The 24775-nt window shown below is 42.7% G+C and overlaps 1 protein-coding gene across 1 annotated transcript in view; it reads right to left on the bottom strand.

Moving 5' to 3' along the window:
- Positions 1 to 8946, bottom strand: part of LOC139767233 (chondroitin sulfate proteoglycan 4-like) — a 470609-nt gene extending 461663 nt beyond the window's left edge. The window contains 1 exon segment of the mRNA XM_071696375.1: positions 8792 to 8946. Within this exon segment, the coding sequence (XP_071552476.1) occupies positions 8792 to 8867 (76 nt within the window). The 5' untranslated portion in view covers positions 8868 to 8946.
- Positions 8947 to 24775: the final 15829 nt, after the last annotated feature.

Genomic DNA, 24775 nt, shown 5'->3' with positions numbered 1-24775 from the left:
ATGTACAACGCAACGAAAGTAGAGGCCGACCAAGCTATTGGAAGCCGCAGCAGTAGTCCGCAGGCCCACACAGCCCCCACCCACAGCCAGACTGGTCTGGTACACAGCCAGGAGACCCCACATAGCCCCCACACAGCCAGGCAGATCTGGTACACAGCCCGGAGACCCCACATAGCCCCCCCACACAGCCAGGCTGGACTGGTACACAGCCCGGAGACCCGACACAGCCCCCACACAGCCAGGCTGGCCTGGTACACAGCCCGGAGACCCCACATAGCCCCCCACACAGCCAGGCTGGACTGGTACACAGCCCGGAGACCCGACACAGCCCCCACACAGCCAGGCTGGCCTGGTACACAGCCCGGAGACCCCACATAGCCCACCCACAACCAGGCTGGACTGGTACACAGCCCGGAGACCCGACACAGCCCCCCTACACAGCCAGGCTGGTCTGGTACACTGTGTAGGTACCTGTCCAGTGCACTCTTACCTCCACCGTGCATACCAGGCTGTTTCTGATGGTAGATGGCACAGGTGGTGGGTGAAGGATCTTCATTGTGTCAGATTTCTATGCAACACACACACACACACACACACACACGAGGCATTTTCCTCTTGTCATAAGAGAAATTTAAAAAAACCCATTTGATGACAACTCGATACGGAGTGGCGTCTGTCGTCTCAGACGTCCATCAGTCACACAGCTGTTGTTACGACACACAAGGCTACAACAACCCCACCCCCCACACACACCACCCACCCCCACAACGTTTTGGGTAATGACATCCCGATCTGTCGGGTGGGTTTGATTTGCTGATGAACACAAATGATCGGTGATTAAAAGCGTAAGGTAACTCTGATGAGGGCTGATCAACCGTAAAATGCTTTCGGCATGAACCGAACCATTACACATGGTTAATTAAGCCCATTTTCCCTCCCCCACCCTCACTCCCTCACTCGCCCAAGTGGGTAATATGATGTCTAAACCCCATATTTCACGTTCCAATCACTTGATTTGCTGTTGGATCCCATTTCACAGAAGCGAGCCACCGACATTGGTCAGCCTGGCTGATGTTTGACTTTCAAACTAAAACGAAACATCACAAGAATTTGCTGTTACAAAATGTACCAGACCAACCCCGCTGTGTTTGGGGAGGGGGAGGAAGGGGGAGGTGTTATGCGGACAGCGGCTTCCAACAGCTTGGTGGACCAACGACGCGCTCCAGCAGCCTGGACCCAGCCAGGGTTGTGTTGGAGGGGAGGTGAAGAAGAAGGCCATCCCTGCCTTCCTCCAAAGACTCCATTGTGACCACCCCGGACCACTGGATCCACCAGTGGATATAACATCATCGTCGCTCCCTTTACCGGATGTTCTGACGCGCTCATGTCCTGGTGTCGGGCGACAGATTTAGACGGCCGAGAGAGAGACAGAGAGAGAGAGAGAGAGAGAGAGAGAGAGAGAGAGAGAGAGAGAGAGAGAGAGAGAGAGAGAGAGTCCACAAAAAAAAAAAAACCCTCCAGCCACGACCCAGACACAAATATCCACCACCACCAACTGACCCTTTTTTAACTCTTCCATCCATCCATCCATCCATCCATCCATCCATCCGTCCATCCATCCATCCATCCCTGACCCCCGGCCATCTGCTCTCTCATTCCCACCTCCTTCCCTATAATACCACCCAGTCTTTTCCTTCGTTTTCCCTTTGGGAGGAAAGCGAGAGGGTACGGGAATGGTCTTTAGGGAGGGGGGGGGGGCATAGACCTCCGCATACCCATCGAGGCGGACCACTTGAATGTGACAAAGGTAGAGAATCCTCCTACACAGAAGACCACACAGACACAGATACACAGACCACACACATATATACAGTTACAGAGACCACACAGATACAAATACAGACCACACAGACACATACATAGACCACACAGATACAGATACACAGACACAGATACAGATACACAGACACAGATACACAGACCACAGTTACAGAGACCACACAGATACAGATACACAGACACAGATACACAGACCACAGATACAGATACACAGACCAATCAAACACAGATACACAGACCACAATATAGATACACAGACCACACAGACACAGATGCACAGACCACACAGACACACATACACCGACTACACATGCACGGACACGGACACAGATATAGACCACACAGATACACATACACAGACCACACAGAAGCAGATTCACAGACACAGATACATAAACAACACAGACCTAAGGACCAAGCGAGGGGGTCTGTATACTGAAAAAAGACACAGTTCCCTTAAAAGCAAGCGCAGGCCCTTTAAAAGCAGATACTGCCTCCATAAAAGCAAGATGCAGTCCCCTTAAAAGCAAATGCAGTCGTCTTTAAGTGGATACAGTCCTCTTTAAGACGATGCAGTCCCCTTAAATGCAAGATGCAGTCCCCTTAAAAGCAAGATGCAGTCCCCTTAAAGCTAGATGCAGTCCCCTTAAAGCAAGGTGCAGTCCCCTTAAAAGCTAGACGCAGTCCCCTTAAGGAAGATGCTGTCCCCTTAAAATCCCCTTAAGGAGGATGCAGTCCCCTTAAAATCCCCTTAAGGAAGATGCTGTCCACTTAAAATCAAGAAGAATCAAGGAGAACCAAATCACACAATAAAAAGTAAACACTTTATCAAATAATTATAAATGGACCAGGTTGATGTGGATTTATCTTTTAAGAAGTAATCAACAGTCTTAAATGGAATAAATGGCCACGGAATTATGTCTTTTGAAAAATAAAAGGCTATGGCCCTTTAATGCTACGAGACAGCTATTCCAAAAGGCTGTGGCCTTTTAGTGCCAAGGCGAAGTTCACTTAACGAGACAGACGTTACAAAATCCGATAATTACTTTACAAAATCAATATAATCTTAATTTTCTACTACTGGTAAACATTGGCTTTAGATACCTTTTTTTACATTCTTAATTCGGTAATTACTTTAGAAAATCAATGTCATAGTCTTATCTTAGATTCCTCTATGGCAGATCTAATTACACTTCTAATGAGATAATTACTTTAGAATATCAGAATCGTAACATGTATCACTCATAATTCGCCACTTAAAAAACAAATTAATATCGTCGTATTCTAGGCTCTTAATTCAATAATTATGTTACAAATTTAATAACATAATGATCTACTAATATAAACACTGGTTCCATGCATTTTACAATCTATTCGATATCTACTTTAAGAAATAAATAACAATATTTTACAATACGTAAACACGGGTTACAGACATATTTCACTTTTAATTCTATAATGACGTTAAAATAAATGAATAAAGTAATATTTCACGAGTAAGTAAACACTGGTTCCACGCATTTTAAACACTAAATTCAATGATTACTTTATAAATGAATAACATCGTATTACCTTACAGTATAGAAACACTGGTTTCAGGCATTTTTTTTTTACTCTTAATTCGACAATCACTTTAGAAAATCAATCAAATCTTGATATCTTATAAGCAGCAAACACTAGCTTAAGATAACTTTCATTTTTTTACATTTTCAATTCGTTAATTACTTTCCAGAAATAATGACATCTTAATACTTCACAAGTGGCATATATTTAACCTTTTTTTTCAGTGGCTAACAAATCACATTTAAGAAACACGACAGAGTCACAGGCAGCATTGAACGCATGTCAATAATCGTTCTCGAAGATCCCTCATGTCTACCACTGTAAAAAAAAATATTCACACGCGCACACAAACACAGTGGTTCTCCACACCACTGACTGAACTCAGGGCCCCAACACACGTCTACGTAACTACAACAAACTACCTAACTACGGCAAACTTCAAGATAGTTAGGTGCTTGTTTCCCTGTTGCTCATACCTCTTTCGTATGTCCAGGTATTTGAATCAAATCGCATTGAATATCAGGTGAGATATACGTAGAATTAAATCGCGTCGAATATCAGGAGATATACGTAAAATAAACCTTAACATGAAGTATGATTTTAGATTAGTTACATTATCATACATTTCATCCTGGGTTTCTATGTCAAAGTTGCGTATCTAAGTGGTTTTGAAGCTTTGAAGTAACCTTGCTATGATCGAGGAGTTTAACCTTTAAATATATATGTAAAAGAGATTGTGATTTTCGGTGTTTTTAAACCTTAATATGTTAAAAGCATATTTCAAGTCACATACCGCATATATATATATATATATATATATATATATATATATATATATATATATATATATATATATATATATATATATATTTCTCCATTCAAACTTACCTCCCAATTGACTTGACCCTCAACCCTACTGTACCTAATAACCTTGCTCTTATTCACATTTACTCTCAACTTTCTTCTTTCACACACTTTACCAAACTCAGTCACCAGCTTCTGCAGTTTCTCACTTGAATCAGCCACCAGCGCTGTATCATCAGCGAACAACAACTGACTCACTTCCCAAGCTCTCTCATCCACAACAGACTGCATACTTGCTCCTCTTTCCAAAACTCTCGCATTCACCTCCCTAACAACCCCATCCATAAACAAATTAAACAGCCAAGGAGACATCACACACCCCTGCCGCAAACCTACATTCACTGAGAACCAATCACTTTCCTCTCTTCCTACACGTACACCTCTGACACAGCGTTTGTGAGGTAGCGCAAGGAAACAGAAGAAAGAATGGCCCAACCAACCCACATACACCTATATATATACATACACGTCCACACACGCACATATAAATGCCTATACATTTCAACGTATACATATATGTACATACATAGACATATACATATATACACATGTACATAAATCATACTTGCAGCATTTATTCATTCCCATCTTCACCCCGCCACACATGAAATGACAACCTCCTCCCCCAGCACCGCGCGCGAGGTAGCGCTAAGAAAAGGACAACAAAGGCAACATTCGTTCACACTCAGTCTCTAGCTGTCATGTATAATGTACCGAAGCCACAGCTTCCTTTCCACATCCAGGTCCCACAAAACTTTCCATGGTTTACTCCAGACTCTTCACATGCCCTGGATCAATCCATTGACAGCACGTCGACCCCGGTATACCACATCGTTCCAGTTCACTCTATTCCTTGCACGCCTTTCACCCTCCTGCATGTTCAGGCCCCGATCGATCAAAATCTTTTTCACTCCATCCTTCCATCTCCAATTTGGTCTCCCACTTCTCGTTCCCTCCACCTCTGACACATATATCCTCTTTGTCAATCTTTCCTCACTCATTCTCTCCATGTGACCAAACCATTTCAATACACCCTCTGCTCTCTCAACCACACTCTTTTTATTACCACACATCTCTCTTACCCTTTCATTACTTACTCGACTAAACCACCTCACACACATATTGTCCTCAAACATCTCATTTCCAACACATTCACCCTCCTCCGAACAACCCTATCTATAGCCCAAGTCTCGCAACCATATAACATAGTTGGAACCACTACTCCTTCAAACATACCCATCTTTTCTTTACGAAATAATGTTCTCGCCTTCCACACATCTTTCAACGCTCCTAGAACTTTCGCCCCCTCCCCCACCCTATGAGCATATATATATATATATATATATATATATATATATATATATATATATATATATATATATACTAATACTTTCAAAGATGTTCTTAATAAAGAGCGTGAATTTTGAGTGGCTGGAGTTCATTACACTTCTATATTGTACAGCCATAATAGGGGTAACTTTGCTAGATTAGGAATCATTCAATTTCAGGTGCTGCCCATACCAACACGTACCGCCAGTTTCATCAAGATATCTAGAACGGCTGAGAAGAGGCGGCGTGGGCAGTTAACATGAAGAAAAAGATACACTTGAAATAGCATATGATAAAATAAAAGTAATAAAAATATACGATGTATAACAGAAATAGAAATATACGATGATATAAAAAAAAAAAAAAACGAGTAGTTTTAACCTAACGTTTTTTATTTCCTGTTAGTACGTTTGTGATTACGTAACTTTGAAAACATTTTCTTGTTTCTACCAAAAGGCCTTTTCAAAACACTCATGTATACTCTGTCATCAAGACGCGTGGGTGATAATGAACTTCTATATGTTATCATTAAGATATCAGATGATACCACCAGTGTATATCATAATGTCATGCAGATGCACAATATCTGATTATGGTGATATCACGAATGATAACAAACCCTAATTTACTTTGGTAGCGTATGAAGATGCAGTATGATAATTCACTGAATTTTTGTATGTCCACTGTTGTATAATATCCCGGATTATGGTACAATTCCATTCTTGTTCTGGTGTTACTGATGTAAAATAATGCACTCTTATGTGTTCTCCGGATGATAACACACTCCCATGTTCTATCATCATGTTACAAGGATGATAATACAATCCTCTTACATGGGCCGTGTGTGGCTTTCCACTGCATGAACTCCATGATCTCATCCCCTTTACCTTTTTGGCTACACCGTCTCAAGCGCTAAGCTCTACCCGAACCTCCTCCTCCTCCTCCTCCCACTACCACGCCAAACCCAAAAAAAAATATCATGGGAGCAACGTAAGAATTCAAATGGCTAATATCACACAAAATGGGTGGGTACTGTGGTGTATATATCCTGGTCCGCCTCACTAAAAGAGAGAGAGAGAGAGAGAGAGAGAGAGAGAGAGAGAGAGAGAGAGAGAGAGAGAGAGAGAGAGAGAGATTCCTACACTTGCACGCGTCAGTCTTGTTCCCTATAGCAGACTATTTCTTCCCCATGTCCCATCTCTTGACCCTTTCTTCAAACCACTCAATCAAAACAAAAGCAAAAAGAAAAAGATCTATTCCAAACCGACAGGTCTCGCGTTCTTGTGTAATATATATATATATATATATATATATATATATATATATATATATATATATATATATATATATATATATATTCGCAGTACGTCACATTGGGGAGTTTTAGCAAGTGGTTGATGATAACCGCGAGGAAGTATAAAACACGGTAAGTCACAAGTGCACTTTCGTGTGATTAGCACACCGTCAGGGGATATACAAGAATGAGATAGAATACTCAGAACGGCCAGCATAAATATACCACAGAGGCGGAGTTAAGACGCCGCTGGTACACAAATGTTTGTGGCTTGAGGTCTTAGGGGTCTGGCATTACTTACTTACACGCCCATGACTTCTCCATATAAACTCCATGAGTTCCCCATATAAACTCCATGACTTCCCCATATAAACTCCATGACTTCCCCATATAAACTCCGTGACTTCCCCATATAAACTCCATGACTTCCCCATATAAACTCCATGACTTCCCCATATAAACTCCATGACTTCCCCATATAAACTCCATGACTTCCCCATATAAACTCATGACTTCCCCATATAAACTCCATGACTTCCTCGTATAAACTATCTTAAAACGGACAGGTCATGCGAATGCTTGTCTCTCCTTCTCCCAGAGAACGAAGGAATAGCAATGAGTAGCTAATTCACCTAATCATGCACATAGGAAGTACCAATCACTACGATATTCCCATTCAAAAAAAAAAAAAAGGAAAAATCAAACAGACTTGGCCTGTAAGGATGCAACTCCCTCACCACCAGCAGTCCTTTCCACCCCTCCCCTCCCTTTGAGCAGGGAGGGAGGGAGCAAGAAGGCAACATGTTCACGTGTGGTTATGAGCTCATTTTTAATGGCATATTTTGGCCCCAGACGCATATCTGGTGCGGGGGGGAACATGATTACAAAGCCTGAAGAGGCGAACACACAACATGCTGCCACGATAACTCTATTATTAGATGCTAATTCCGGGCAAGGGTGGGGACATAGGGAGAGATGGTGGGAGGGAGGCGTGGCTTGACTGTGAGAAAGAAGGAAGGAAAGAGGGGAGAGTGAAGTCAGGAGGTGGATGTAGGGGTTCAGAGGGAGGTGTTGGAGGGGGAAAGAATGAGGGGGGAGGTGGGTAAGGAGGAGACGGGTGTACGGGGATGGGTGGGAGGCGGCGGTGAGGTGGGGGAAGAGGAGGAGGAGGAGGAGGGTGTAGAACTAACACAGCTCAACTCAACAACCAACTCAATCCCCCAAAGGCTTCTCCGCTGGGACCTTGTGCTGTTGTGGAGGGAGGGAGGGAGGGACGCAACAGCTCAAACTTTTATAAAGTACAAACTTTTGCCTCTCTTAAGTGTTTATAAAGTGCGAGTATTTTCCCCTCCCTCCCTCCTCACTCACTCCCCCCCCCCCCCCGGTGCGCTGGTGGTAGGGGGTGGCCAGGCAGCCCAAAATAGCCCTTATTGCTAGTGTGGATGCCCACTTTCCGTGCCTCGCCAGAGAAATAAACAGCACGGCTTTTGACACCCTCCTGGCCGCCCAACTGTAATAACAACACATTACATCGCCCGCCGACCTTGAGATGGCATTAATTACCATCCCTCCCTAATGACACTCTACCTAGGCATTGCCTTATAATGAGGTAGCGACGATGGTAATTAAGAGTATATATGTACCGGCGTGCGATAAGGCGAAGTGGCAACAGTTGGCACCCAGGCCTCCTTAGTAGTATGGTTGTTGGGGGGGTAGCATCTTTTGAGACGATACTCACACGCATCCCATAACTACTCATTTATCACCTCTAAGACCATTTAAACTGTCGCAGTTTCGTTGTGGATGAGTGATTTAAACCCCCCCATGCATTACTTTCGATCGCTGAGACAAGCAGTAAAGTATATTATTTATATATATATACATCAAGCCCTAATCACTTACCTGATTCGACGATATGGGGTTCATATCCACTGCTAAAGATGTAGACGAATATAACAAACAACTTCCAAGTTTCCATAATTGCTGTCGTGGTTACACTAAACCGATACACTATCACATCACCATGGTGGCGCAACACACTACCTCACTCTATAGACACACGGGGTTTACTGCCCGAGACTGAGTCCCGCTGAACGCTGCCGAGCAGAGCAACCTTCTCCAACTTGTCGTACTGCAGAGCTTGTATTGACGCCATAGCTACTGCTAAATAAATCTACTTTTTTTTTCTTATATAAGCAAAGTTATTTTACGAGAATACTTATAAAGATTTATTTCAAAAGGTAGAATCTAAGTAGGAAGGAATGTATTGATCGTATGCAAGGCAGCGCGGCTCATAAATGCTAGATTGGCTGGGCAGTTTTGCATGAGATCCCTAACAACTGAAATTTTTAACGAATGGACGCCTGAAAATGACAAATGATGTAAACTCATAACTTAAAACACAAATTCACATGAGAACAGAACATATCTGACTGCTACAGGACCTCCAGCACATACAATACTGTCCTCAAAATAATCATTGTCGTTTTTTAAAAGTACGGCAAATGGCTCGTTACAAGTCTGTCTGTGTTTACTTTACGATAAGTGATAATAGATCGTTACGGAGGACATGATGAAGTGCATATGACATTCGAGATGGCCCTGGTCAAGCTACACTCTCTCTCGTATAGCTTTTTCTGCCATTCAGAGGAATTTAACTCGAAAAAAGAGTATTCTAATTCGAACCTTACGGAACCAAAAGAGTATTCTAATTCGAACCTTATGGAATCAAAAGTATACTTGAGTATTACGGCATTTCCTAAAGTAAAATAAAAACTGATTTTGGATTTGAAAACTGAATAAATGCTGGCTTGTAAAATACTCAAAGGATAGCATTATGAAACACGGTGTTTATTATGGCGCGTTGCGATACCTCTCTCTCTCTCTCTCTCTCTCTCTCTCTCTCTCTCTCTCTCTCTCTCTCTCTCTCTCTCTCTCTCTCTCTCTCTCTCTCTCTCTCCCTTGTTGTATTACACATGACAAACAGACATACAACACCAGACAAACGAACGCACATGTACGCGCAAGACAAAGGACGGAAACACATGTAAACAGGAACACACACACACACACACACACACACAAACGACATAGATGGGTAATTACAAATAGGTAATTACACACTTACTGACAATTGCAAGCAAAAGCAGTCAACAGACCACTTAAATACACATACAATCTCTTTTATTTCTTAACGTTAATGGCAGACCACCTCTCGCTCGGACCTCAGAGGTCTGTGTGGTCTGCGTATTTATGCGATACTCTCTCTCTCTCTCTCTCTCTCTCTCTCTCTCTCTCTCTCTCTCTCTCTCTCTCTCTCTCTCTCTCTCTCACCATCTAGAAACGAAACGGGAGGCGCGAAAAACCATGCTCTACATCTCAAACCCTCTCATATCGTAACATACCAAGCCTACGGATCATTCCTGTTCTAAATTTACTTATTCCTTGGAATACATTAATGAAATATTAACGTGCGAACGTCCAGCAACGTAGAGAGATAATCTACATTTTATTCCTAGAGAGTTTATGAATATGCGTAGTATGATTAAAGCAACATTCAAATGGGGATTTGACTCACTGATGAAACAAGTCTCGGGTTGACTTACAATGGCTGTTGCTGGGAGAGGCGAGGTGGCATGAGGGACGCAGCGATGATCCAGTGAGAGAGAGAGACGTGTGGTGAGTGCTACGCGTTCGCTACCTCCCTCTCCGGCAAAAGACTCAATCGTAATCAGGTGCTCTGAACCTGGGAGGGGATCTTCGCTTGGGGCTGTGTGTCAGAAACGACAGTAATTTTAGTCAGCACTTCAGTGGCTGTCTAGCTCCCCTCGTTAGACCGTCTCGCTGCCCCCCTTTTTTTTTTCTTCTTCTTCTTCTTTTCTTCCTTTTTAAGTCTTACCCAAATGTGGGTTGCTGGCAGTGCGCTGGGTACGTAGGGGGAGGGAGGGAGGGGAGGGGGTAGCTCTTTTTCAAGGACGACCATAGTTTTTCAGGAAAATTCCGGTAGATGGCCCATTCAGACCATGCATAATGCGGAGAGGAACAGTGGAAAAGAACTGCTGAGTGGCGTTAATCATGTATTAATCCTCTGGAAGATCCTTGTAATCCAATAGAACAATGGAAGAACAATTATTACATACGGCCCATGAAGCAGTGTTAGAAAAGTTTTTATCATTGGAGGATCTTCAATGTAATAAGACACACACTTGGAAAAAAAATTCGGGTTCTTATGGAGACATAGTAACATAGAGACACAAGTTTTCTAATGTGTTCTGACATGACAATATGCCCCGCGCGAACGTGTGTCATTGAGCACACGATAGACTCAGAGGGACAGACTGATTTTACCATACCATCAGTGCTGACGCCTATCTTCACGTACAAGTGGCGCGGGAGTGTTGAGCATCATTCAAAATATACGCCAGCTCGAGAGAGAGAGAGAGAGAGAGAGAGAGAGAGAGAGAGAGAGAGAGAGAGAGAGAGAGAGAGAGAGAGAGAGAGAGAGATCATGTCAGCCGTCCACCGGATCAGGTGGTTAGCGAGGACGTAAAACGAAGGGAGACGATGAAACAAGGAGATAAACGAAAGAAGGAGAAGATACGATCATGGTACCTTCGTAGAACTAGTGATAACTTTTTTCTTTTTTTTGGCCACATTTGCTGCTAATTCCTCGTGCGCTCTTACCCAGTCCTGCGGGCGATGGCGGGAAAGACGAGGATACAGAGAGAACAGAATGTCTAAGGGAACTGGGGAGAGGCGCCTTAGTGATTGAGATATAGGTCACGTAGAGAGAAAAGTGCTAACATGTTTACCAAACCACTATGTACGGGAACACAAACTGGGAAGTGGTGTGCATTGGACACGGGGCACCACGTCGTTGTGGAAGACTTAGGGAAGTCTATGATAGAGGAGGAGGAACACGAGTACCTCTACTGCAGAGGAAAGGGGGACATGAGTACCTCTACTGTAGAGGAAAGGGGGGACATGAGTACCTCTACTGCAGAGGAAAGGGGGACATGAGTACCTCTACTGTAGAGGAAAGGGGGACATGAGTACCTCTACTGCAGAGGAAAGGGGGACATGAGTACCTCTACTGTAGAGGAAAGGGGGACATGAGTACCTCTACTGCAGAGGAAAGGGGGACATGAGTACCTCTACTGCAGAGGAAAGGGGGACATGAGTACCTCTACTGTAGAGGAAAGGGGGACATGAGTACCTCTACTGCAGAGGAAAGAGGGACATGAGTACCTCTACTGCAGAGGAAAGAGGGACATGAGTACCTCTACTGCAGAGGAAAGGGGGACATGAGTACCTCTACTGCAGAGGAAAGGGGGACCACGAGTACCTCTACTGCAGAGGAAAGGGGGACATGAGTACCTCTACTGTAGAGGAAAGGGGGGACATGAGTACCTCTACTGCAGAGGAAAGGGGACATGAGACAGACATGGTTCAGCAGAAGGTGGCAAAGAACAGAATAGCGAAGGGATCTCCTGTGGAGAATATAATGACCATCACTCAAGCCCAGAGAACATTTGAGAGGTATCAGAGAACAACAAGGTCGGAGGACAATAGATAAGACAAGAGAAAGAATGATGCTTTGAAAACGGTTCAGACGACTGTCTGCTGGCTGATAACAAAATAGCATTCCAGTGTATGGATAAGGGAATATTCAGCAAGCTGTTCACATCTTTGGAAAGATAGATAAACAGATAGATGATAGACAGATAGACAGATGAATAGAAAAATATACGAATAGATAAATGATAGATAGATACATAGATAGATAGATAAGTTTACTGACTGTGCACAGCTCTCAATGTGTAAAACATAGATAACAAAACAATATATATATATATATATATATATATATATATATATATATATATATATATATATATATATATATATAGATAGATAGATAGATAGATAGATAGATAGATAGATAGATAGATAGATAGATAGATAGATAGCAATCCCAAAAGGAACACTCTCACAGATTACCTAAACAATACAACTGTTGTCCAACACAAAAATGTCATAAACGAATAACCACACACAAATGGTAAGTAAACAGGAAATAAAGAACTTATCTACAACATGATCAAAGAGCCAACGGTACTCTAGACTGCTTCTAAGTATCACGGCCCTATAAAAAGACTATAAGATTTTCGACGAAAATGTCTACATAAGGCCAAGACAAGAATATGATTCTCATGTTTGGTTATAGCACTTCAGGAGGTCCGTAGAGCTCACAGAGAAGGTTCACATGAGGCATCGAACGTGGGAACAGACGTAAGAGAGACGAGTCACAGGGAAATCGCTAAAGCCCTTAGGTTGTCCATCAAGGATGAGAGAAGAGTGAGAGGTGACCTGATCCCAGCTTTTAAATTTTTTGATCCAGTTTGATGAGGCAGATCGTGAACAATTCTTCGAGAGGTGCAGGGAGGGAATAACCAGGGGTCGTCTAACATGAACAGGAAAGTAAGACTGATGGGTGACTGGAATAAACAGAGACATCAGAGGGTAAATGTGGATAACACACAGAAGGTTGAAAAGTTGTCTAATCGTAGAGGAAGCTCAAGATATCAAGCCTTCTAGTACAATGCAAATAGGTACATACAAGGCAGGAGATATTCCATCACTTTTCCTTATATCTGTCATGTAAAGAGCATTTGATTTGGCAAAGGGGTTCAGACAGAAGAGTTCTGATGGACGATGCATAGATGTGCGACGAATTAGTAGCATAGACAGATGGCACTTGGTGGCACATACAGATGGCAATTAGTAGCATAGACAGATGGCACTTGGTGGCACATACAGATGGCAATTAGTAGCATAGACAGATGGCACTTGGTGGCACATACAGATGGCAATTAGTAGCATAGACAGATGGCACTTGGTGGCACATACAGATGGCAATTAGTAGCATAGACAGATGGCACTTGGTGGCACATACAGATGGCAATTAGTAGCATAGACAGATGGCACTTGGTGGCACATACAGATGGCAATTAGTAGCATAGACAGATGGCACTTGGTGGCACATACAGATGGCTCTTAGTAGCATAGACAGATGGCACTTGGTGGCACATACAGATGGCAATTAGTAGCATAGACAGATGGCACTTGGTGGCACATACAGATGGCAATTAGTAGCATAGACAGATGGCACTTGGTGGCACATACAGATGGCTCTTAGTAGCATAGACAGATGGCACTTGGTGGCACATACAGATGGCTCTTAGTAGCATAGACAGATGGCACTTGGTGGCACATACAGATGGCTCTTAGTAGCATAGACAGATGGCACTTGGTGGCACATACAGATGGCTCTTAGTAGCATAGACAGATGGCACTTGGTGGCACATACAGATGGCAATTAGTAGCATAGACAGATGGCACTTGGTGGCACATACAGATGGCAATTAGTAGCATAGACAGATGGCACTTGGTGGCACATACAGATGGCAATTAGTAGCATAGACAGATGGCACTTGGTGGCACATACAGATGGCAATTAGTAGCATAGACAGATGGCACTTGGTGGCACATACAGATGGCAATTAGTAGCATAGACAGATGGCACTTGGTGGCACATACAGATGGCAATTAGTAGCATAGACAGATGGCACTTGGTGGCACATACAGATGGCAATTAGTAGCATAGACAGATGGCACTTGGTGGCACATACAGATGGCTCTTAGTAGCATAGACAGATGGCACTTGGTGGCACATACAGATGGCTCTTAGTAGCATAGACAGATGGCACTTGGTGGCACATACAGATGGCAATTAGTAGCATAGACAGATGGCACTTGGTGGCACATACAGATGGCAATTAGTAGCATAGACAGATGGCACTTGGTGGCACATACAGATGGCAATTAGTAGCATAGACAGATGGCACTTGGTGGCACATACAGATGGCTCTTAGTAGCATAGACAGATGGCACTTGGTGGCACATACAGATGGCTCTTAGTAGCATAGACAGATGGCACTTGGTGGCACATACAGATGGCAATTAGTAGCATAGACAGATGGCACTTGGTGGCACATACAGATGGCTCTTAGTAGCATAGACAGATGGCACTTGGTGGCACATACAGATGGCTCTTAGTAGCATAGACAGATGGCACTTGGTGGCACATACAGATGGCAATTAGTAGCATAGACAGATGGCACTTGGTGGCACATACAGATGGCTCTTAGTAGCATAGACAGATGGCACTTGGTGGCACATACAGATGGCAATTAGTAGCATAGACAGATGGCACTTGGTGGCACATACAGATGGCAATTAGTAGCATAGACAGATGGCACTTGGTGGCACATACAGATGGCAATTAGTAGCATAGACAGATGGCACTTGGTGGCACATACAGATGGCTCTTAGTAGCATAGACAGATGGCACTTGGTGGCACATACAGATGGCTCTTAGTAGCATAGACAGATGGCACTTGGTGGCACATACAGATGGCAATTAGTAGCATAGACAGATGGCACTTGGTGGCACATACAGATGGCAATTAGTAGCATAGACAGATGGCACTTGGTGGCACATACAGATGGCTCTTAGTAGCATAGACAGATGGCACTTGGTGGCACATACAGATGGCAATTAGTAGCATAGACAGATGGCACTTGGTGGCACATACAGATGGCTCTTAGTAGCATAGACAGATGGCACTTGGTGGCACATACAGATGGCTCTTAGTAGCATAGACAGATGGCACTTGGTGGCACATACAGATGGCTCTTAGTAGCATAGACAGATGGCACTTGGTGGCACATACAGATGGCTCTTAGTAGCATAGACAGATGGCACTTGGTGGCACATACAGATGGCTCTTAGTAGCATAGACAGATGGCACTTGGTGGCACATACAGATGGCTCTTAGTAGCATAGACAGATGGCACTTGGTGGCACATACAGATGGCAATTAGTAGCATAGACAGATGGCACTTGGTGGCACATACAGATGGCTCTTAGTAGCATAGACAGATGGCACTTGGTGGCACATACAGATGGCTCTTAGTAGCATAGACAGATGGCACTTGGTGGCACATACAGATGGCTCTTAGTAGCATAGACAGATGGCACTTGGTGGCACATACAGATGGCTCTTAGTAGCATAGACAGATGGCACTTGGTGGCACATACAGATGGCAATTAGTAGCATAGACAGATGGCACTTGGTGGCACATACAGATGGCTCTTAGTAGCATAGACAGATGGCACTTGGTGGCACATACAGATGGCAATTAGTAGCATAGACAGATGGCACTTGGTGGCACATACAGATGGCTCTTAGTAGCATAGACAGATGGCACTTGGTGGCACATACAGATGGCTCTTAGTAGCATAGACAGATGGCACTTGGTGGCACATACAGATGGCAATTAGTAGCATAGACAGATGGCACTTGGTGGCACATACAGATGGCAATTAGTAGCATAGACAGATGGCACTTGGTGGCACATACAGATGGCAATTAGTAGCATAGACAGATGGCACTTGGTGGCACATACAGATGGCAATTAGTAGCATAGACAGATGGCACTTGGTGGCACATACAGATGGCTCTTAGTAGCATAGACAGATGGCACTTGGTGGCACATACAGATGGCAATTAGTAGCATAGACAGATGGCACTTGGTGGCACATACAGATGGCTCTTAGTAGCATAGACAGATGGCACTTGGTGGCACATACAGATGGCTCTTAGTAGCATAGACAGATGGCACTTGGTGGCACATACAGATGGCAATTAGTAGCATAGACAGATGGCACTTGGTGGCACATACAGATGGCTCTTAGTAGCATAGACAGATGGCACTTGGTGGCACATACAGATGGCTCTTAGTAGCATAGACAGATGGCACTTGGTGGCACATACAGATGGCTCTTAGTAGCATAGACAGATGGCACTTGGTGGCACATACAGATGGCTCTTAGTAGCATAGACAGATGGCACTTGGTGGCACATACAGATGGCAATTAGTAGCATAGATAGATGACACTTGGTGGCACACACAGATGGCATTTGGTGGCACAGACAGATGACACTTGGTGGCACAGAGAGATGGCACTTAGTAGCATAGACAGATGGCACTTGGTGGCACATACAGATGGCAATTAGTAGCATAGACAGATGGCACTTGGTGGCACATACAGATGGCACTTAGTGGCACAGACAGATGGTACTTTGTGGCACAGACAGGATTAGCTCAGGGGGGGAATCTCCCTTTCATTTCCCTTCAAAGGAGATCCCCTTCTCCCCTAGGACGATGCTCATTTCTTCGTTCAGAGGGATTATCTTTTTTGAAAAGATATCTGATTTTCTTTTGGCGCGTTAGATCTGTCATTGTCAAGCGCTGAGCTTTTTTTATTTTTTTTTTTTTTTTTGTGTGTGTGTGTGTGTGGAATATATCCCCTCTTCGAAGACTACCTAGTCCTCTCCTCTTCGAGGACTACCTCGTCTTCTCTTCTTCGAAGACTACCTAGTCCTCTCCTCTTCGAGGACTACCTCGTCTTCTCTTCTTCGAAGACTACCTAGCCCTCTCCTCTTCGAGTACTACCTCGTCTTCTCTTCTTCGAAGATTACCTAGTCCTTAGTCCTCTCCTCTTCGAGGACTACCTAGTCTTCTCTTCTTCCAAGACTACCTAGTCCTCTCCTCTTCGAGGACTACCTCGTCTTCTCTTCTTCGAAGACTACCTAGCCCTCTCCTCTTCGAGGACTACCTCGTCTTCTCTTCTTCCAAGACTACCTGGTTCTCTCCTCTTCGAGGACTACCTCATCTCTTCTTCGAAGACTACCTAGTCCTCTCTTCTTCGAGGACTACCTCGTCTTCTCTTCTTCTTCTTGGGATCTTAGGATTAGAGAAGGATTTCTTTCTTTCGACTTTCATCAGGTTTTCATCTTTCATCTGGTTAGGTGTAGTGAATCTTTTCCTTCACTGGCAGCAGCTGTGGTATGTATATATATATATATATATATATATATATATATATATATATATATATATATATATATATATATATATATATATAGGTATGTATATTTGCGTGTGTGGACGTATGTATATACATGTGTATGGGGGTGGGCTGGGCCATTTCTTTCGTCTGTTTCCTTGCGCTACCTCGCAAACGCGGGAGACAGCGACAAAGCAAAAAAAAAAAAAAAAAAAGAATATATATATATATATATATATATATATATATATATATATATATATATATATATATATATATATATATATATAAATATATATATATATATATATATATATATATATATATATATATATATATATATATATATATATATATATATATATATATATATATATATATATATATAGTTTTATGAGTCCACGGGGAAAATGAAACATGATAAGTTCCCGAGTGCACTTTCGTGTAATAATCAGGGGAGACGCAAGAAAGAAATATAATAGTCAGTTGATATACAACGAAGAGACGTAACGAGGACGCCATTTGGTAAACATTCTTTTTAAGAATGTTTGTATATATCAATATTTGTCAATAGACATGAATTTAGATGATCTTCGTTACATGTAAACTTGAGATATAAGTTATAAGTATAAGTTATAAGTATAAACGTGAACATCTAAAATGATTATGACCAATTACTGAGTTGCATATGAGGAACCCACTTTCAGCATCATTGCAATATTATCATAGGCGTATTTAATCAACATCTTTTTTGAAGTTTAGATTCTTTTCCAAAATTATGTTTTTTCTAGAATAATGGAAAGTAAACTCTCGTTGGGAAACAATCTTGATATTTTCTAATATATTCATAGCCTTCTTTTAAACCCAGGTCTAAACCCTCTGATGGGAAATTACGAAAATTAATTTCCAGTCAGATGGTTAACTTATAAAGCAATTTATGAAAGATATTGAAGATATTAATGCCATTACAGGAGATCCAACACCTCTTTTGCTCTTGATTTCTCTCTTCCTCTCTTTATCAGTCTATCTATACATCCATCAAAGATCCTCTTCATCCTTCTTTCTCTCTCCTCTTATATATCTGTCTCTATATCTTTCTCTCAGATCTTCTTCATCTTTTTTTCTCTCTCCTTCTACATATCTGTCTCTGCATCTTTGTCTCTGCTTCTCAGTACAACATCTTGATATACAAGGGTGACAGGCGACTTTCAGTATAATCACGATGGACTAAGAAGGAAAGTAGAAAGTTGACAGGACTATTCCAAAGGGGAAGGGTGAGGGGACAAGTCTGAGTCCACTGGTAAAGGGATCCTCCCTAGTGCAATGGCCTTGCCACTGGGAAGTACACGTCACAATGTGTGAAGTGGGATGGGATTCTCATCTCTCTTTTTTATCTCATCTGATCACTACGTGGTCTTTGAAGGATGAAGCCTCCGTTCATATCAGTTCCATTCAGATATTTTTTTTAAAAGGGTCTTGATAGCACAGTGGTTTATGAATGCTGTTCTAGATCTATTGGTCATAGATGTATAGGGGAGGGAGTATATCTTTTCAACACTCTTGTGATTAGCCTTCCATACAGTCACTGTAGGTACTGAGAAAAAAAAAAATGATATCTTGCAGAAAGGATAGCCGGTGATGTGTGACTATACGCGATTTTTCAGTGGCTTTACAATTCCCAGAAGGTTTCAGGACCGATCAAAGTGTGTGACCAGTGAGGGTCTTTGTGGTAAGCAGCTCATGATGTCCTGAAATTGTCCTCAAGAGGCGGAATTCATTCACCTGTCAAGTCCAGACATTAATTTCTTCCTTTCCCTCCCCTGCTGGGCTCTCAACACCCAATTATCATATTCTTATATATATATATATATATATATATATATATATATATATATATATATATATATATATATATAGAGAGAGAGAGAGAGAGAGAGAGAGAGAGAGAGAGAGAGAGAGAGAGAGAGAGAGAGAGAGAGAGAGAGAGAGATGCCTCAATCAATGCCATCTCGAATGAAAGAAAAAGTAAAAGACGAATAGTGTAGAAATTAATCAGGGGCTCCCGCAGGTGTTAGCAGAACCAGACTCTTAAAAGGAAAGAAAGGTTCTATGAAGTGGGAAAGACAAAAGGAAGAAGAGAATCCTAGAAAACTTTGCTGTACGAAAGGAAGAATGAGGCATTATATAGATATAAGAGCCAAGCCTCTCTTAAATCAGTGCTGGAATCAAAGGAAGTACATGGGAAGGGCACATCCCAAGAGGCATGATACGACCAAAAACGAGGTTACCTGTGGTCATAACCTCATCTGCGGGAGGGAGCTGGATTTAGGTAAAGCAGCTGACACCCTCCCTCACTCACCCACCCACCAGCTCCCCTTCGAGTCGATAGCCGACGGGAGTAAAGCTGAGATGGAACACCATATGATATGGTGAGTGTCTTGGATATTCTATAGGGATGTGTGAAAGGATAAAGTTCCTGACTTTAACTACGTTGGCCTCTTCGAGGAGAGACTTAAGACTTGAATTAGAAAAGAAGAGAGATTCAACTCATAATGATATATATATATATATATATATATATATATATATATATATATATATATATATATATATATATATCACTGAAGTTTTCGATGTGCTCTGCTCTGAAGATATTGACAAACTTTCATATATTCAACTACTGATGGCGATTCATTTAAAGCTTTTGTGACTCCTCAACTGAAGGAAATCCTCAATCCGCCTTCCTACTAGATGGCTGAGATCGATACGTTGCTTGAACACTTCGGCCGTGACACCACCCAGTCCTGAACACCCGTTGATCTTTGACTGATAGCGGGACCTCGAAATACAGGGGCAGACCGTCGAAGTACTTGGACACAGGGTGATATATCTGCTAAGGTCTGGCACGAGAAGGTTGCATTGCTCCGGTTCAGAAGGATGCTGAGGTGTTCGGCCTATTTCTTTAGGACATGTAGACGCTCCTTCAACAGTGCACCGCCGTCTAACCGATCTTTCCCTTATGGAACATATGATGGTATCGTTGAAGCCGCCGTGTGTTGTCTGAGTGTGTGAATCCCTAAATACTGACTGCAGGCCTTTTGAACCTACTGAGTCATCATCGATGGCGCGCAAGGCCCCTCTGGGTTTCTGATCTGATGTTAGAAGGACGAGGCTTGAGTGCGCAAGATGGGGGTTGTCGTGGGTTTTATGTTTAGACTCGAGTGGGTCGTGGAAGCCAAGAGCTCTTTCGTCTAGCCAGTATTGATGACTTGTGGATGTATTCGACTTTTCCCCCAGCTGCTTAATGGCTACATGCAGCTCACTTGCAGCATTCGCACTGGAATTTTCAGGGATGGGGGTGTAAGCCTAGTAGCGAGCAGACATCCGAGTTGGTTTGAGGAGTTAGGGATCTGAGGGCACTTGCTGGGAGCTGGACATAGGTGATGGGGTCGTGTGTTCAACTAGAGTTTAATTCTGATTATCTTTAATTAGTCTAGTAGTTCTGGAGGACGATTACATAGCCTAGCTAGTTTCCAGGAGGTCTTGAGGTCCTCTTTCATCTGGAAGAAGGTGTTGGTCATGACCGAGTGGAGTTTTAACTGTGGGTTGAGTAGCTTAAAGCCATTGCTTTTGAGCCTCACCGACTCCATGTCTTCCTAACACATCGTTGCTGAGTTCTTCATCTGAGTCTACACGGTGTTGATGTCGCCGAAGAAGGGCGGTGACTTGTCCGCCAGCGGGTGGCTATACATGCCGGCGTCCGAGGACCTATCAGACGTCTCTTTGGTATCGTTACCAGCGTCCAGGGCTGAGGCTTATGCACTGACAAGGGTGGCACAACGTTCTTCAGTAAGTGAAATGCGCTAAGACATCCGAGTCTTGCCAAATACCTGCGAAGGACTCGGGAATATATGGTAAGAAATAACCTTAACCAACATAGCACTCAGATAGCAACTGGTAGCAGAAGAAGAAGAGCTTCTTGTGAAGGTTGTGATAAGTTCTATGTTGGTCAGGCGGGGAGGCAGGTGGTAACATATATTATCCCCTATGAATGTAGTGCCTTATTCCAGCATCATGACTCTCATGGCCGCATTCCAAACTCGGGAAAGGCTTCCACCATTATAAATACAAGTTGCATACTGGACAGAAATGTGGTAATGTTATCTATAATCAGAGGTTCCTTTAAGAAATATCACTGATAAAAGCTAATGAGCGATTTGGTTGTGATAAGATCATAAGTGAGCTGACCTGTGAGACGTACCTTACAATGTGACCTCAGTTGGTCAGGTCAGGTCAGTAAGGAATCACTGGGATACGTCAGACCACCTTAACAACGCCATGTGTGCGTTGCACTGTAGATCACGATCGCCACTTTCCGCGTTACCGCCAGGAACAGACTTTTAAGAAAGGCCACATACGCGCGTATCCATTCTCTAGCTGTCATATGTAATGCACCGAAACCACAGCTCCCTATCCACATCCAGACCCCACAGACCTTTCCATGGTTTACCCCGGACGCTTCACATGCCCTGGTTCAGTCCAGTCCAGTCCAGTCCAAGATGCATAGGGACTCGAACCCTTACCTTTAGCACCATGCAACCTGCGGTAGACGCCCTCCTCACAGCAAAATGCTGCGTTACGGTCAGCGAAAACCTGGACACACTTGTAATTGTGCTGAACACGACATGTTTCCTCCCTCAGGCTGACTGACAGACTGGCTGGTTGGTTGGGACCAGATTCGTGAGAGACGCAAGGTTGTTATGCGACGTTTCCACTCGTTCGTGATGCACGAATTCGTTAAGCTAAGGCTACCAGAAATAAAGCGCTAACTAATGCCTAATAAGAACCTGATAAATTGGTGCTCAAGAATTTTCTTACATCCAAAAGTCCACATTATATGTATGGTAAATCAATATATAGCCTCTTTGTCAGAATTTACCATGATAAAAGCAAGTATGAATATGTACGTGTGTATATATGTATATATCTGTGTATGTATATGCATGTATATGTATGTATATGTCCGTGTACGGGCGTCTATGTATATATATATATATATATATATATATATATATATATATATATATATATATATATATATATATATATATATATGTATGTATATGTGTATATGAGTGGATAAGACATTCTTCGTCTGTTTCCTGGCGTAACCTCGCTGACGCAGGAAACAGCGATTAAGCATAATAAATAAATGAAAAAGGATTTATAGGAATATCAAAGAAATATGTAAATAGATCTTTAATGAGCTTGACGATATATTCAACAATTTTCACCCAATTAAGCTCAACGAGAATGCTCGACAATTTTCTTCCAATTAGGCCGACCCCAGAGTCGCTTTGATCAATACTCATGTTCTCTTTTCAAAACATTATTTCTGCTAGGCTTTGAATTTCTTGTTTGAGTCTCCCCCCCCTCTCTCCCTTTCTCGTCATATCCTGAAATGTTACAGACCTCGTCGAAAATATGGGGTTGCAAAAAAGTACTGTGAACTGCTGGTATATGATTGTTCTTATTTCGTGTATATTATCATTTGTTTTATTCTATTTCTCTCTCCTTTTCTCTCTCCTTCGCTCAATTTCTTTTTTCTCTCTCCTTCGCTCTATTTCTCTCTCTTTCTCTCTCTCCTTCGCTCTATTTCTCTCTTTTTCTCTCTCCTTCGCTCTATTTCTCTCTCTTTTTCTCTCTCCTTCGGTCTATTTCTCTCTCATTTTCTCTCTCCTTCGCTCTGTCGTACGCAGCCACAGACCAAGGTGGTCTATTACCCGATATCATCCGTCTGTTTAATCTGGACGACCAATGTCTGCTCCGCTGCGAGTTAGCACCTCAGTGGTTGTCGAGTTTCACTCCTATGGCTCTGGCTGCTATCTTTCTTTTTTTCTTCCGTTCTGCCTCTGCTGTCATTCAGTTCCACAAACGTTCAATCTCTTCATCCCACACGAAACGTTCTTCGTAACTCTCGATTTTTCTGTGGTGAGCGCTACGCCCTAGCACGGCCCCTGTGTTGTCAGTACTCGTAACTACTCTCTCTCTCTCTCTCTCTCTCTCTCTCTCTCTATATATATATATATATATATATATATATATATATATATATATATATATATATATATATATATATATATATAGAAAAATGTGTGGAAGTCGAGAACATTATCTCGGAAAGCAAAAATGGGTATGTTTGAAGGAATAGTGGTTCCAACAATGTTGTATGGTTGCGAGGCGTGGGCTATGGATAGAGTTGTGCGCAGGAGGATGGATGTGCTGGAAATGAGATGTTTGAGGACAATGTGTGGTGTGAGGTGGTTTGATCGAGTAAGTAACGTAAGGGTAAGAGAGATGTGTGGAAATAAAAAGAGCGTGGTTGAGAGAGCAGAAGAGGGTGTTTTGAAATGGTTTGGGCACATGGAGAGAATGAGTGAGGAAAGATTGACCAAGAGGATATATGTGTCGGAGGTGGAGGGAACGAGGAGAAGAGGGAGACCAAATTGGAGGTGGAAAGATGGAGTGAAAAAGATTTTGTGTGATCGGGGCCTGAACATGCAGGAGGGTGAAAGGAGGGCAAGGAATAGAGTGAATTGGAGCGATGTGGTATACAGGGGTTGACGTGCTGTCAGTGGATTGAATCAAGGCATGTGAAGCGTCTGGGGTAAACCATGGAAAGCTGTGTAGGTATGTATATTTGCGTGTGTGGACGTGTGTATGTACGTGTGTATGGGGGTTGGGCCATTTATTTCGTCTGTTTCCTTGCGCTACCTCGCAAACGCGGGAGACAGCGACAAAGTATAAAAAAAAAAAAAAAAAAAAATATATATATATATATATATATATATATATATATATATATATATATATATATATATATATATATATATCCCTGGGGATAGGGAAGA

Source organism: Panulirus ornatus, chromosome 59 (genome assembly GCF_036320965.1).
Source record: "Panulirus ornatus isolate Po-2019 chromosome 59, ASM3632096v1, whole genome shotgun sequence".
Classification (NCBI taxonomy): domain Eukaryota; kingdom Metazoa; phylum Arthropoda; class Malacostraca; order Decapoda; family Palinuridae; genus Panulirus; species Panulirus ornatus.
This window is presented reverse-complemented; position numbering and strand designations above follow the sequence as displayed.